The 14576-nt window shown below is 47.4% G+C and overlaps 1 protein-coding gene across 9 annotated transcripts in view; it reads left to right on the top strand.

Annotated features, from left to right (window-relative positions):
* The window catches only part of HIPK2 (homeodomain interacting protein kinase 2), a 174361-nt gene that overhangs the window by 117139 nt on the left and 42646 nt on the right, over positions 1-14576 (top strand). For all 9 annotated transcript variants that reach the window (XM_070514545.1, XM_070514547.1, XM_070514530.1 and 6 more), the window contains 4 exons: positions 7792-7915; positions 8209-8328; positions 10142-10228; positions 12064-12248. In XM_070514545.1, the coding sequence (XP_070370646.1) occupies positions 7792-7915; positions 8209-8328; positions 10142-10228; positions 12064-12248 (516 nt within the window). The remainder of the gene's footprint in view (positions 1-7791; positions 7916-8208; positions 8329-10141; positions 10229-12063; positions 12249-14576) is intronic.

The following is a 14576-nucleotide window of genomic DNA, read 5'->3' as shown; positions in this document are numbered from 1 at the left end:
GTGCTGATCCCTCAGGCTTTTGGGTCCAATTTCTCTAAAGTAGCCTCTTCCTAGTCCTCAGATTCCTGCCGCCATCCTCGGGTCCTCTGTTGCTTTGATGTAATCCCTGGTCTCCCACTCCTGGTCTTCAGCTCAAATAGTGGCTCAGAGCTCATGTCAGCATTTCCTAGTCTCCTTATTTTTGCAGTGGAAACATAAGATTTAACAACCCATCTGAAATACAATTTTACATTTTGATTGCTTCTGCCCCAGCCATACTGAGGTTACTTTCAATCTACATATATTTGTGGGAACGGGCTTTTTCACTGCAGTTCAATTCGAGTACACCTTATAATATCAGTGATTATGAAATACCATGGACTTATAGAGTGTCTTGCTTCCAAGGAGTTCAAACTGCTTTATAATCCTACCAACCATAATTTATCTTCATAAGCTGCTGTAGAGTCAAGAAAAAAAGTGAAATTAATAATCACATTTTATAGATGGTGAAATAAAAACTCGGAGAAATTGAGTAACATTTTTCCAGAAATGCACAGTTCTTCCTGTGCTCTGATTAGTGTTGCAAATTTATTGCCCAATTTGGGAGTGGCTGTGAACCTTGCCCTTGCTTTATTAGGGGACTGCGTAGATGAGCAGGACATTGACTCTGGTCTTACTGGCCGAGGAGGCTGGGTGAACCAGAGACTGCACCATGAAGGGGAGTGCAGTTTAGGGCCGTGCTTCCCTGTGCAAGGAAGCAGGGGGAGCTGGCAGGCAGTTTTCCTTCTAAAGCTAGATGGTAGGGACTTAGTTGTTAATATTAATCTTTGTACCTTTTTTATGTAAATAAATGAAACAAATGTTTAATATGTACACTTCAATATATTTATACAGCTTTCCTAATGTTTCAACTTATAAGGAGGAAAATGGGCTTTAAAAATGAGGAAAAGGGATGCTCTGTTTATTTAATTGTTGTCACATGGACCTAGAGATGTTATAGATAAGTGACTTAGTATCTGTGGATTGCCTGCTCTCTGCCAGGCCCTCTGCTAGGTGCTTCGTGCGTTGCTCTGTTTAATTTCATCCCCATACCAGCCTCAGGAAGTAGGCGTACAGCTAGGACCTGACGGCGCTGGATTCTGCCTGTGAGCACAGGGCTCCGAAGCACATGTTCATTCCCGCTCGACTTGTATGGTCTCCACACCTCTGTGGGAAGTCATGTCCCCACAGGGCCACATGATCTGGACGTGATCTGGGGACACCCTGTCAGCTCCGTGTGCTGTCAGGAGAGCTAATGGAGCAAAATATCAAAGCTTCAATAATTGATGTGTTGAAAATGATAGTTGCTTATTCTTTTTCTATAGAAAAATAGAATTCTCAACCTCCTGCTATGAAAATGTTGGAAAGGAACAATCTTTCTCTTTCTTGGGTGCAAATTTTGTCTGACACTTCATGTATGTTTAAAGTATTTTGATGTCCCAAAATAGCAATGAGGAGACTCTGGAAGATGATTCTGTGGGGTGGCGAATGAAGGATGAATCATTAGCAGAACCTGGGCCATTCTGAGCCCAACAGGAAGGGCCATTTCCAAGCCAGCAGTCCTACCTGCTGTGGAACTGAACAGAGATCAGAAACGGCCCCCATGGAAGAAACTGGAATGGGATTTTTTAAAAAGAACGTAAACTTTGAAACAGAAAGGCCAAGTAGCCTGCCTCTTGTCATAGGAGGTGTTGCCAAGGAGATGGTGCCAGCTTCGGGTAAAACTGGTGCCTGCTGAGGGTGTGGGGTTGAAGCAAAAAGATTCATTCCTTCTATAGATGTCTAGTGAGCACTCACCATGCCACCGGCACTGTGCTGGGTGCTGGAGACACAGCAGGGACGTGGGCGATAGAGGACGTGCACTCATCCTGCCCTGTGCCTGGAGGCCACCCTCACCTGTCCCCTGACCAAGACTCAGCTCAAACTTCTCCTGGGAAACCCTCCCTGCTTTGCCTCTCCTCCCCCAGGTAGTCCCTCCTTCGCGTCCTGGGCACACACCCGGCACGAAGCATGCCTGCATGCTGCTGCCTCCAACTAGACCATGCACTCCTGGAGGAGCCATAGGAACTAGTTTATTTTTCCATCTTCAGCACCCAGCACAGTGCCCGGCACATAGTAGGAAATGGCAGTTGAATATTCGAATCAGCGAGTGAATGGGTGGAGCTTGAACCAAATTCTGACTTAGAATAACCATTGGTGAGAAGGTTTCTTCTTCACTGGAGAGTAGACATGCTTCAGGTGGACTAGACAAAAAGAAACGGACTTTCGACTGGACTTTGAACTTCCCAGAACTCAGAGCCCTGTGGACTTAGGGGAACAGGGACAAGGCATCTGCAAGATCTCAGCAGAACCGTCTCTGGTCCCCCAAGGATCACTGACGGGCCAGAGAGAGAAGTGCCTGCTTTACCCAGGGGCTCATGGGCTGGGTGTTGAGCAGATATTTATAGAGCATCTACTGTGTGCCAGACTGGGGATCGAAAACGAGTGAGAGACAGACCCTGCCCTTTACAAGTGGGGGGCAGATATTTGAACATGTATTTAGAATACTAGGTGTTCAATTAATATTTATTGGACCTGTCTGGTTCTTCATGTTTATATCTTCATCACCTGGTATAGCAGCACAGAGAAAGTGGGCAGGGTATGTTTGAGTAAGGAAATAGGGAGGGGAGAGGGGCAGGCCGTGTCAGAAATACCATCAATGTATTGTGTGTGCAGAGAGAAGGACACATCCTTAGGGGTGAGGGAGAGTTTCAGAGTGAATTGGAAAAGGTTGAAAGCAAAGGCAGGAGACCAGTAGGCGATTACAGCAGAGGCCTGGATTGAAGCCGCTGGCTCGAACTAATAGCAGTGGGAGCTGAGTGGGGTAGTGGCTTCAAGAGAGTTAAGAAGATATAAGCTCTAGACGCCTAAATCTCAGAGGCCTTTGCCTGGCAGTCCTGACCCTGCATTTTCTGGTGCCACCTCCAACCACTCCTGTTACCCTCTCTGGCTTTTTTGCTTTTGTGAGCCACCTACAGACAGGTATCCTCTGACTCCCAGGGCTAGCCCTGCACAGGTGAGTGTGCGCCGCACGCTCTCCCCCATCTCTGGGCCTCCGCTCCTGTGGTTCCCGCCCGCCTGGAGGCCTTTCTTCCTCACACTAAATCCTGCCCCCTCGTGCCGAGCTTCCACTCCTTGATGAGGATTTACCTTTCTACTCCCTGTTTACACTGCCTTAGCACTTTCATCTGAATCACATATTTCAGCACTTTCTTATATTTAATAAAGGTTTATTCAATCAAGCTTTGATTGAGTGGCTACTAAATGCTGGGCACTGTGCTGCCCTCATGGACTCAGCAGGGGGAGACAGACAGTAAGCAGGTTATTGGGAAAGTGCTGTAAAGTGACATTTATGGCACTGTAGATGGAGACTAACTGGTGTCAAGGGAGGCCTGTCTGTGGCGGTGACAATTTAGCTGAGGTTTGAAGGATGAGAAGGAGGCAGCCATCTGAGAGCCAGTGGGGAGAGCATTCGAGGCTGAGGCAACAACACTGCGTGAAGGCTCTGGGTCCAGCAGGAGCTTGGGTATTCTGGAAACTGAAAGGAAACAGACGAGACTCGAGCTTATTGACCTAGGAGGGTGGACTGAAATGACAGTGGAGAGCTGGGCAAGTCCCGGTCCTGGGGGTCCCTGTGGGCCATGGAGGGATTTAGATTTCATTCTAAGTGCCGTGGGGAGCCTCTGAGGGCTTAAAGCAGAGGGAGTGTGACCTGCTCGCTTTGGCAGCTATAGGGAGAGTGGATTGGAGGAATGAAGACGAAGCGGAAAGACTGGATAGGAAGCTCCAGGGGTGAGATGGGGTGGCCAGGGCCAGAGTGGTGGCTGCGGGGGTGGAGAATCAGACACCAGTCTGAGATAAACTTTAGAGCTGGCCATTTTGATGGATGGGGTAGTGAGGACGAGAGAGAGAGAGAGAGAGAGAGAGAGAGAGAGAGAGAGAGGAATCATATCATTCCAAGGTTTCTAGCACAAGTAGCTGCAGGGGCAGGGGTGGGGCCTAGGGGTAAGGGTCTAACTCCATTTAGTAAAACAAAGAGGCAGAGGGAGGAAAATGTTTGAGGGGGGTAGGGAGGAAGGCAGAGGAAAACAGTTCCCTTGTAAACACACGAAGTTTGATGTGGTCATGAGACATTCCCATAGAGATGTCAGGCCATCCAAACATAGCTCTGGAGCAGAGAGAAGTCCAAGGTGGAGACAGACATTTGGAAATAGAAATAGAATTTAAACCTGGGGGAGTGGATATAAGTAATTGGTTTCCTAGGGCTGCAGAAACAAGTACCACAAAATGTGTGGCTTAGAACAACAGATGGTTGTTCTCTCACGGTTCTGGAGGCTAGAAGTCCAGAATCAAGGTGTTGGCAGGACTGTGCTTCCTCTGAAGCCTCTAAGGAAGGCTCCTTCCTTGCCTTCTCTAGCTTCTGATGGTTCCAGGTGTTCCTTGACTTGTGGCAGCATCACTCCAATATCTGCCTCTGTCTTCAGATGGCTTTCTTCCCTCTGTGTCTGTGTCCAAATTTCCTTCTTCTTATAAGGACACCAGTCTTACTAGATTAAGGGCCCACCCAACTCTGGTATGACATCATTTTAGCTAATGACATCTGTAACAACCCCATTCCCAAATAAGGTCACATCCTGAGGTACCAGGGATTAAGACTTCAACATGTCTTTTGAGGGGACACAATTCAACCCTTAACAATTACCTAAAACAGTGATGAAGAGAGAGGAGAGAAGGATCCTAGGACTTTGCCATCATGGAGCAGTTGGATAGAGGAGGACAAGCCACCAAAGGAAACTGACAAGCCACAAGCAGAGAGACAGGACAAACATGAGAGTGTGTGGTGTCATGAAAACCAAGACTGAGTGTTTCAAAACGATGGTCAACTGTGTGAGGGAAATGTGGCTCTTGGGTCACAGAGCTGAGACACTGACCAATGGATGTGACAACGTGGTCACTGCTGCTCCTGACAAGCACAGCACCTGAGTGGAGCAAGGGTGGGAGTCTGGTCAGAGCAGGGTGAGAAGGTGATGTGAGCAAAGCGGTGGAAACCGCTGGAGATTCCTCTTCAGAGATTTGCCTTCAGAGGGAGAGCAGAGAAACAGGGCAGCCGCTGCAGGGAGTGAGGGGTCAGGAAAGGCTTGATGTTGGTTGTGGTTTGTTTTGTTCTTGTGTCCTGCTTGATTTTTTAAAATGGGAGATGCTAGAGCATGTTCGTGTGCTTCAATTAGCTGTGCTTTGGTATCTGTGTGTTTGTGTTGTGTACGTTTCGTACTCAGCTTCACTTGTCACCTATGCTTTAGGGGGACCCCTCGGGGACAGGACTGTGCCTTCTGTTTCATCTCCCAACTATCTAGCCTGACGCTTGAACATTTGTTCATTATGGTCACAGCAAGAAAAATACTCTGCTGTACATATCCTGGTACCATGAATGGCTGCCATTTCATTTTCTAGTGGAAAATGGACTAAGAGCGATTTTCATGTAATGTCAGTCAGTGATGCCCCTGTCTGGTGTTTCTTGTCAAAGAACATCACTGAAGTGCCCTTTGCTTGGAGCCTCATTTGTTGGATTCTGCCTCGCACATCATCAAGGAACAGAAGCTGGGAAATGGGTTTGCATGGGTTCCAAATGGCCTGTGTAGGGGCATGAGAACCAGTTGATTAACCGGGTAGGAAGGGCAGCCCATGGTCAAGTCCAGAGATGTCCCTGTGGAACCAGACCAGCCTGTTCCTAAGACCCAACCTGGAGACTGGAGTGTCCAGGCTGCAAAGGGCGGGGTTACAGGTCACAGGAGTGGGACAGAGGTGCAGAGGTGCTTGACTCTGAGTCAGCAGCCTGCCGAAGGGGGGCCTTCTCCGGAACCAGGGCCAGAACTCTTGGAAGAGGCCTGAGACTACATGTGAGAGGAGGCAGGTGGACTCATTTGACTCTAGAACAGAGAGGCAGAAGGAAAAGCAGGTTCTGACACATATGTAATACAAGTGTGTTGTTTTCTCTGTAATATTCTTTTCAGATATTCCCTTCTTTTCCAAGGGATGTGTTTTTTTAAATAAACCAAAACCATCTCTACAGAGATTTCATTGCTAGAGGCAACCTGCAATAATCTCATCAATTACACACAATGATCAGGTGACTCTGGGAGCCCTGGTGTGTGTGGGCAACCCTGGACACAGTGACGTAGGCCAGTTGTGGGAGGTGAAGGCCCCATGACGCAGGACAGTCCAGCAGTGATGTGTCATAAAACAACCACAGGCATCCCAGTCATCAGGGCCAGGGGCAACAGCAGCCTACCGTGTCCCCCAGAATGGTTAGCAACTGGGACTGGAGGAGACACAGCCCAAAAAGAAGGGGAATTGCAGGCTGCTGAGGACGCCCAGCAGTGAGGGGACAGGGACAGCGAAGGCCCAGCAAGTAGCACCAAGGCAACTTGCTCCCCGTCCGCAGCAGTGACTCTCTCCTGGGCAGCACCAGTCTTGGATTTTAGGCAAAGTATGTCTTGCTGCCCAGACCGATGACTGTGGCACTCTGGAAGCAGCCAGCAGCAGTGCTGAGATTAAATTTAAAGAAGCAAGCTGGGGAGATACTCTTTAAGTGGGGAAAACTTCAGCTGGAAGCTCCAAGACAAGGGGAGGTGCTTCTGATCACACCCTCCTCCCTCCTTCATGCTAGATGGGTGAAGATAAGAAGGTCTCCCAGCTCCCTCCACTCCCACTCCAGGCTGCTGAAAGGGCAGGAGAGTAGAATCTTCTTGCATTGCTTAATCAACTAGGACATTTACAGAGAAAACAGAAGTCGGGTTATTGACTTCATTATCAGCAGAATGCCTTGAGCTACATTTTTAAAAAATAAAAGCTGTGTTCATATCTCATACTTTGAACTTGGTTTTCTCCAAAATGTACCCCTACCTAATCATGACAGATTCTTAGAAAAGAAGATGCGCTCTGTGGTCTGTTTGGTTTTGATTGCCAGCTACATGTGAAATTTCCTTTTGAGCTTAGGTGATTTCCTTCAGAAGCTCCAGCATGTAACTTTGTCTATCATGTGAAGGGACATAACTCCTACAGTCAGAAATGAGTTTGTAATGGAATTCCGATAAATACCCAGACTATATATTCATGAACAGGGTTCTTATACATGTAATATTACAGAACTTCTTAGGAAATTGACTTTTTAGAACCTAATGAAAAAAAACAGTGTTTCCTTGGGAAAGTGTGGTACAAACTCTGAAGACAGGGATCGGTGGCATGAACAGATATTGGATTTCATCCTGTTATTCTGGGTGGAGGCAACTTGTTTTGTATATTACTGAAAATAGAATACTTATATTTCAGAATTCCTTTGTAAAAACCAGGCATCCTGTAAAGATTGGTTTCCCAGGTTTTCAGCTATAAAAGATAACCTGAGTTCCTCTAAAGTGGTTATTAGCTCATATGGCTGGACTGTTAGGGTAATGAAGCCCACAGATGTGGTTCCAACTGATGCAGGTCTCTTCTAGAGCCATGGACCAACCTTCATCTCAGCCAGCCATCCCATCTGCCAGGGCTCCCTGCTAACGGGGAGGACCAACCCAAAAAATGGGGGGCTCATTGCAACGCAGCACAAGAACCACAGGCCCTTCAGAGGGGGTCAGTGATGGTATCCCAGGTTTGAAAGGTAGGATTTGATGTAGAATTCATATAGAAAAAGCTGCCTGCATTTCTGAATTGCTAATGATTTCTTCCGTTCTTCCTCTTCAGGGCCCCTGAGATCATCCTTGGTTTACCATTTTGTGAGGCGATTGATATGTGGTCCCTGGGCTGTGTCATTGCGGAGCTGTTCCTGGGCTGGCCGCTGTATCCAGGAGCTTCCGAGTACGATCAGGTGAGGCCAGGTAGCACAGGCACTCACTGCAAGCATGAATCCTTCACGTGGATTGCACCTCATTTACAACACAGCGTGTGGATGGGGTTTTGGGCTGTGATGCTGTCTCCTGAACCTTGCTTCTCTTGGACCTCACGATTCTTTCTTTCTTCCTCTTTCTTTTCCCTTTTTCTTTGATTACTTCTTTCCTTCCCTATAAAATTGTCATTTTTCTCAAAGGCACTAGCGCCATCAGTATACCATATGTACAGTGACAGGAGAAGCCCTGACTTCATTCTCATCTTTTCTTGCAGATTCGGTATATCTCACAAACACAGGGTTTGCCAGCTGAATATTTATTAAGCGCAGGGACAAAGACAACTAGGTTTTTCAACCGTGACACAGACTCACCGTATCCTTTGTGGAGGCTGAAGGTAGGAAGAGCACGCCCTCCGATCTCGCCGACTCCCAGCACTCAGGGAGGAAGGGCACAGTCTGATTAGTGGGGGCTTTTGCCATCAGCACGTTGATCCTGGATCTCCCCTTGATTCAGTCAGCGACATGGGGAGGGGCGACTGTCGTTGATAAGTACACGGCATGGACGAATTTGAATGTGCAAAAGCAGCACTTTGCTTGGCCTGCTGCCGCCTGCAAAGCTCAAGTCCCAAGCTCTGATTGTTAAACTCCCAGGATTTAATCCAGTAAACCTTGATGTCCTGTCTGGTTTGTGCTAGACAGAGAAACGAATCACCCCTGCCCTCAGGGAGCTCCCAGTCCAGAGGGAGACTGAACGCATGCAACACGCCCTCGCCCCCCAGAACAGTGCCCTATTCCTGGTAGGAACAGAGTTTGGGAGCCAAGAGTGGGGAGCCTTTCATACTGCCCGTGGCAGAGGGCCCGGGAAGAGCATTTGAGCTTGGCCCTGAAGGATGAAGAGGGTCTTCCAGACAAAGGAAACGCCTAAGCACCGTGGCACCCGAGGCCAGGGGAGACATCTGATGGTCCCAGCCGGCAGGCGGTGTAGCGCGTCATTGCACACTGGATTGCACACTGTAGACTCGGGTGGTTTTATTTAACGGAAACATATTTTGCTTTCGCTTTGATCTGTGCCTAGTAATTAAAATTAATGCATTTTCCTGGGAAGGAGAAAATAACACAAGTCTCAAGTATGTTTTATGTCCATTTTAGGTATTTCTTTTTTTGCAAGAGAGTGGGTGGGTGTTTTTTTGACAGAAACCACCGCCAAATTCTAATCTGATTTAAAGATAATGTGTGGCCAATAGTCATAAGAGATTTAGAAAAGAAATCTGGGAGCTAAGCAAGCACTCTTAGGCTATTGATGGCAGGGCTGGGGTTTGGCAACTGTGAGGGTGAGTTGCTCAAGGTCAGGTCCAGTAACAGAGTCTCAGGTGAAAGAGGGTGAGGCCAGGCCTGGCAGGGTTCACTTCCGTGTCTTAGCTGAAAGCCTCAGTCCTACTTGTCCGGCCCTTCCCGTGCTCAAGGCCTGGATCTTAGCAGCTCCAGGTGTGCTGTCCTTGAGTGAGAATTTGAGGGTTAATTACCTGTGATCGTGGATGACAAACCCATGGTGATTGGAAACAGTAGCTTCCTAGACAGAGGCAGAAGTGGGAACCAATGTGTGGGCCTAGGCCCAGGCAGAGGGACCACACAGAACCCAGACCAGGAGCCCACGACCCCTCACTGGCCATATGACCATAGCAAGCTCCTTAAGCTTTCCACTCCTGGTTCTCTCTCTGGAAAACGGGGTGGTAATCGTCCTACCTAGCATTGGTTGTGAAGGATATTAAATAAGTTCATGTGCTCTAGAATAGTGCTGGCACATAGTGAGAGCTATATATATATCAGGGTTTGTTAAATTAAAATTTTAAAACGTGCAAAAGGGCTTCTGCTTTTCCACATAGGGAAACTTACCTTATCCCTTAAACTTAGAGAACAATGTAAGGTTAACAGAAATGTGGCTTATCTTACTCATCTTAGAATCCTCTGGACCGGACTCAGAACAGGCCCCTGACAGGTGTTCATGGGAAGGACAAAAGAGGGATGAGTTGGTGTGGAGGTTGAAAAGAGAAAGTAATTAGTGTGCAAGGCACTTTAAGAAGAGTCAAAGTCTCCTTCTCTGAAAGGTGGGAAAAAGACCCTCCGTGAGGAGCTGCAGCTTGAGGGCTTGAGTCGCAGTGACTAGGAAATAATTCACGTTACCAACTGGCCTTTTCCTCTCTTGACCAGACACCAGATGACCATGAAGCTGAGACGGGCATTAAGTCCAAAGAAGCGAGGAAGTACATTTTCAACTGTTTAGATGACATGGCCCAGGTAAGCTCCATGGGTGAGTATGCAGTGTTAGCCCTTTCAACAACCAAGCACAGCAAGACTTCTGCGAGAGTAATATAGGAAGGGAGTAGAAATCCACATTGTTCAACTGCAGTGGTTGACCTTGACCTTAAACAATGGTATGCCAGCCTCAGTAAGAATACCATTTGGTTTGAGGGACATTTTTAAAACCTTATACCAGCTCTTTAAAAATAGCTTCAGTTTATTGGTTCCCATTTGTAAAATAGTACTGGCCACTCTTACTGATGCTTTCATGAGAAGGATTCAAGCCCGTTAGGACGTTTGAGTTTAATGCCCATGATTCAGTGTATTAGTTCCCTAGGGCTGTCGTAACAAGGTACTACAAACTAGGTGACTTCAGACCATAAACATTTATTCTCTCACAGTTCTGGAGGCTAGAAGTTCAAAATTAAAGTACCAACAGGACTATGTTCCCTCTGAAGGCTCTGGGAAGAAACTGTGCCTCTCTCCTAGCTTCTGGTAGCCCCTGGCAAACCTCAATGTTCACTCACCTGCAGCTGGGTCCCAATCTCTGCCTTCTGCCCATGGCCTTCAGCCCTGTGTTTCCTCTTGTCTCTGTGTTCAAATCTCCCTCTTGTTTCTCTTAAGAAGACATCGGTCACTGGATGTACGGCCCACCCTACTCCAGTATTCACTCATTTTAACTTGATTCCATCTGCAAAGAGCCTATTTCCAAATGAGGTCACATTCACAGGTACCGGGGGTTAGAACTGAAACATACCTTTTGTGGGGACACAATTCAGCCCACTTCCCTCAGTCTCTCTCAGCTCACTGAAGGGACCAGAGACTCTCACCTTTCTGCCCAGAGAAAATTCTAGAACTTCAGCTATTTTTAGTGTAAAGACTAGTCTAAATCAGGGCAACCCAAAGTGAGTTTTTCTTAAAAGCAATGAGAAATAAAGCCATAGACCAATGAACACTTAGCACACCTCTTCCTGAAGATGAGTGTAACCAAAAATCATGATTCTGAGTAAAGTATACTTGTCAGTTGATTAGAAGCTTAGATTGTCTGAGAAAGCTGAAATTGCTTTCCAGAGCGTGTCTTGGAAAATATAGAAAGCACCACAAAACCAGTCTTTTAAAGGCTATCTTGGTATAGTCTTGCTCTTGGAAGAAAAATCCTGTGTTCAGATATCCCGCTTGCCTTGTCCTGAGGTAACCCCAGTGAACACAGGGATTAAATAACTCTGCCCTAACTCAGGGGCTATGAGGACTGATAAACTATAGATGCAGGAAAGGGCACTGAGGCCCCTAACACTTCCCTCTGCAGGTTAAATAAACAAATCTTTTTGCCTTTTATTTCCTACTGCTTGATTGTGGTTATTTTTTTTAATTGTGGTAAAATACACATAGCATAGAATTTGCCGTTTTAACCATTTTTAAGTGTGCAGTTCAGTAGTGTTAAGTACACTCATATTGCTGTACAACCAACCTCCAGAACTCTTTTCGTCTTGTGGTTATTTCCAGTGAGGTGTGATGTGGGGTGCACATTTCCACTTAACTGAGGAAAGCAGGAGCGCTGGATAGCCTGTCACTTACACATATTTGCGGGTCCCGGCAGCAGCCCTCTCCCTTCCCTGTGCCTGGCCTGCTGCCTGCCTTTCCTGCAGAGAGAGCAGCCACATCCTGTGGGCAGTAATAACGTATGGCAGTGCCTTCACCTGGGCACACAGCCTTCTGGGAATTAGGAAGGGGTGGTTGAGAGATTAGGGTGCACTTGCAGGGCAGAGAATGAGGGAAGTGGGGAGAGGGGAGGCACAATGGGGTCTTGGTAACCTGTCCCTACTTCCTTCCAGGTGAACATGACAACAGATTTGGAAGGGAGTGACATGTTGGTGGAAAAGGCAGACCGGCGGGAGTTCATCGACCTGTTAAAGAAGATGCTGACCATAGATGCTGATAAGAGAATCACTCCGATCGAAACCCTGAACCACCCCTTTGTCACCATGACACACTTACTTGATTTTCCCCATAGTACACAGTAGGTGTCCTGCTCAATGCTTTATACTAGGGGCCAGCGAACTTTTTCCTTAAAGCCCCAGATAGGAAATATTGTAGGCTTTGCAGCCATACAGTCTCTGACGCAACCACTCAGCTCTGCCATTGTAGGTGAAAGCAGCCATAGACAGTACATAAACAGATGAGTGAGGCTGCGTTCCAATAAAACATTATTTATAAAAACAGGTGGCGGCCAGATTGGGACCCTGAGTGGCAGTTTGCTTTACACCAAAAAGGAGGGAATGGTGGAGCAAGGAGAGCGCAAGGCTAGGGACGCCAGACTCAGGGGGTCTGTGCATGAAGGGAGGTGCTCAGGATGGCAGCATCCATGAAGCAAAGCCACTTGTAGTGCCAAAGGTCACTCCCAGAACCCTTCCAGAGTGGACTCAGTCTAGTTTGGATTGGGGTTTCTTCGTTCATTCATTCATTCAGCGTGCTTACAGTCAACAGGAAGGAGAAAGGTCCTAAACAAGTGATCGCCAACTAAGCAGGCTGCTATCAGGGGAAGTCCAGGATGTGAAGAGAACATGTCAGAAGGGAGCCTCGCTTGGGGCAGGGCAGGAAGACCTTGAGGAAGTGACCGCTGAAGGAGGAGTGAGAGGTAACTGGTGGAAAGGCCGGCCAGAGCAGAAAGGGCCTCGTGTGTGGAGACAGCAGCCCGGGCAGTGGGAGAGATGAGGCCCCGGGAGAAGCCAGGGACAGGCCTTCTGTGGTAAGGATTGTGGTCTTCATCCTGAGAGCGAAGGGAAGTCATTAAAGGACTTGTAAGCAGGGAAATGGCTGGTTGGAGTTGTGATTAACAAAGATCTGTCTGCTGCTGCACCATCGAGTCAAATGAGCCTGGAAAAAACCCTGTCAGATCTGGCAACTTTGAAGTTGTTGGTAACTTAGTGAGAGCTGTTTCAGTGGATGGTCGAAGCAGAAACCAGTTTAGCAGGTTGAAAGACTGAGGGAGAGGTGAAGAAATAGTACCCTTTCGAGAAGGAAGGCTGTGAAAGAGGAGGGAAGAAATTGAAGGGTGACAAGGGAGGGCCCAAGGGAGATTTTAATATGGAAGAGGCTTGAGCAATTCCAAATGCTGATGGGAAGTGTCTGGTAGCAAGTGAGAGACTAAAGATAAAGGATGCTCAGAAGATAAGTTTCCTGAGACAGTGGGAGGGGCTGGGATTGGGAGCACAGGTGGAGGAATGGGCCATTGTCACCAAGGGTGGATGGAGGAGGGGCACGTGGACGTGGGCAGGTGATTTAGCCAAGGAAAATCGAAGGAGTTCTTCAGACAGCTTCTGTCTTCCCTTGTTGAGAGCAAGAAAAGTTTAGGTAGTTGGAGCAGAAGGTGACAGAGCAAATTGAACAGAGAAATACAGTAGAATTGTTGAGCATGGAGGTTGGACGTGAATAGTGTAGGGCGTAACTGAACTCCCCAGGTGAAGGCATGGAGAAAACAGATAGTGGGGTTCATCCAGATTGGAGTTTCGCAAGGCAGCTAAAAGAAAAAGACAGACTGACAGACTTATGACGTTGGCAATAGAGCAATTGTAATCCAAAATGATGGCTATTGGAGGCTTAGCTGAAAGGGAAAGGAAGTGAAGCTGAGAGGGGTCCAAAGAGACTGAATGGTCTGATCGACTCACAGATTGGTTATTTTAGTAATAGTCAGATGAGCCAGATGGGTGAAAATGTGCCCAGGGGAGGGATGCTTGAATTTGTGGTTTGGAGAAGTGGAGCAATTTCTGGTTTGACAGTCAGGGAATGGGTGGCTAGAATTGACAAGAGGTCACTGGAGATGAGAAGTAACTGTGAAGCCAGGGTGTCTGACAGATATTCAGTGACCTCCGAGGTCTCCCTTGGTGGGCAGGGAATGTGTTAAAGTGGAGGACTAAGCCAGTAGCACAGGCCTCGGTGAATGAGGGGGAGAGCAAAGGCCATTGGTGGCAAGAGAATAGGAGGGAGTATTAGTTTGTGGAGGCTGTAATAACAAAGTACCACTGAGTGGCTTAAACAGCAGAAATTTATTTTCTTACAGTTCTAGAAGTCCAAGATCAAGGTGCTTGGCAGAGTTGGTTTCTTTAAGGCCTCTCTCCTTGGCTCGTAGATGGCCATCTCCTTCCTGTGTCTTCCCATGGTCTTCCTTCTCTACATGTCTGTGTCCTAATTTCCTCCTCCTCTTAAGGAATTGGATTAGGGTCCACCCTACTGACCTCATTTTACCCCTTTAAAGATCCCATCTCCAAATTCAGTCACATTCTGAAGAACTGGGGGTTAGAACTTCAACATAGAGATTTTGGGCGACACATTTCAGCCGATCGCAGAG

Source organism: Equus asinus, chromosome 1, assembly GCF_041296235.1.
Source record: "Equus asinus isolate D_3611 breed Donkey chromosome 1, EquAss-T2T_v2, whole genome shotgun sequence".
Lineage (NCBI taxonomy): Eukaryota > Metazoa > Chordata > Mammalia > Perissodactyla > Equidae > Equus > Equus asinus.
The sequence above is the reverse complement of the archived record's forward strand: the minus strand, read 5'-3'. Positions and strand labels throughout refer to the sequence as shown.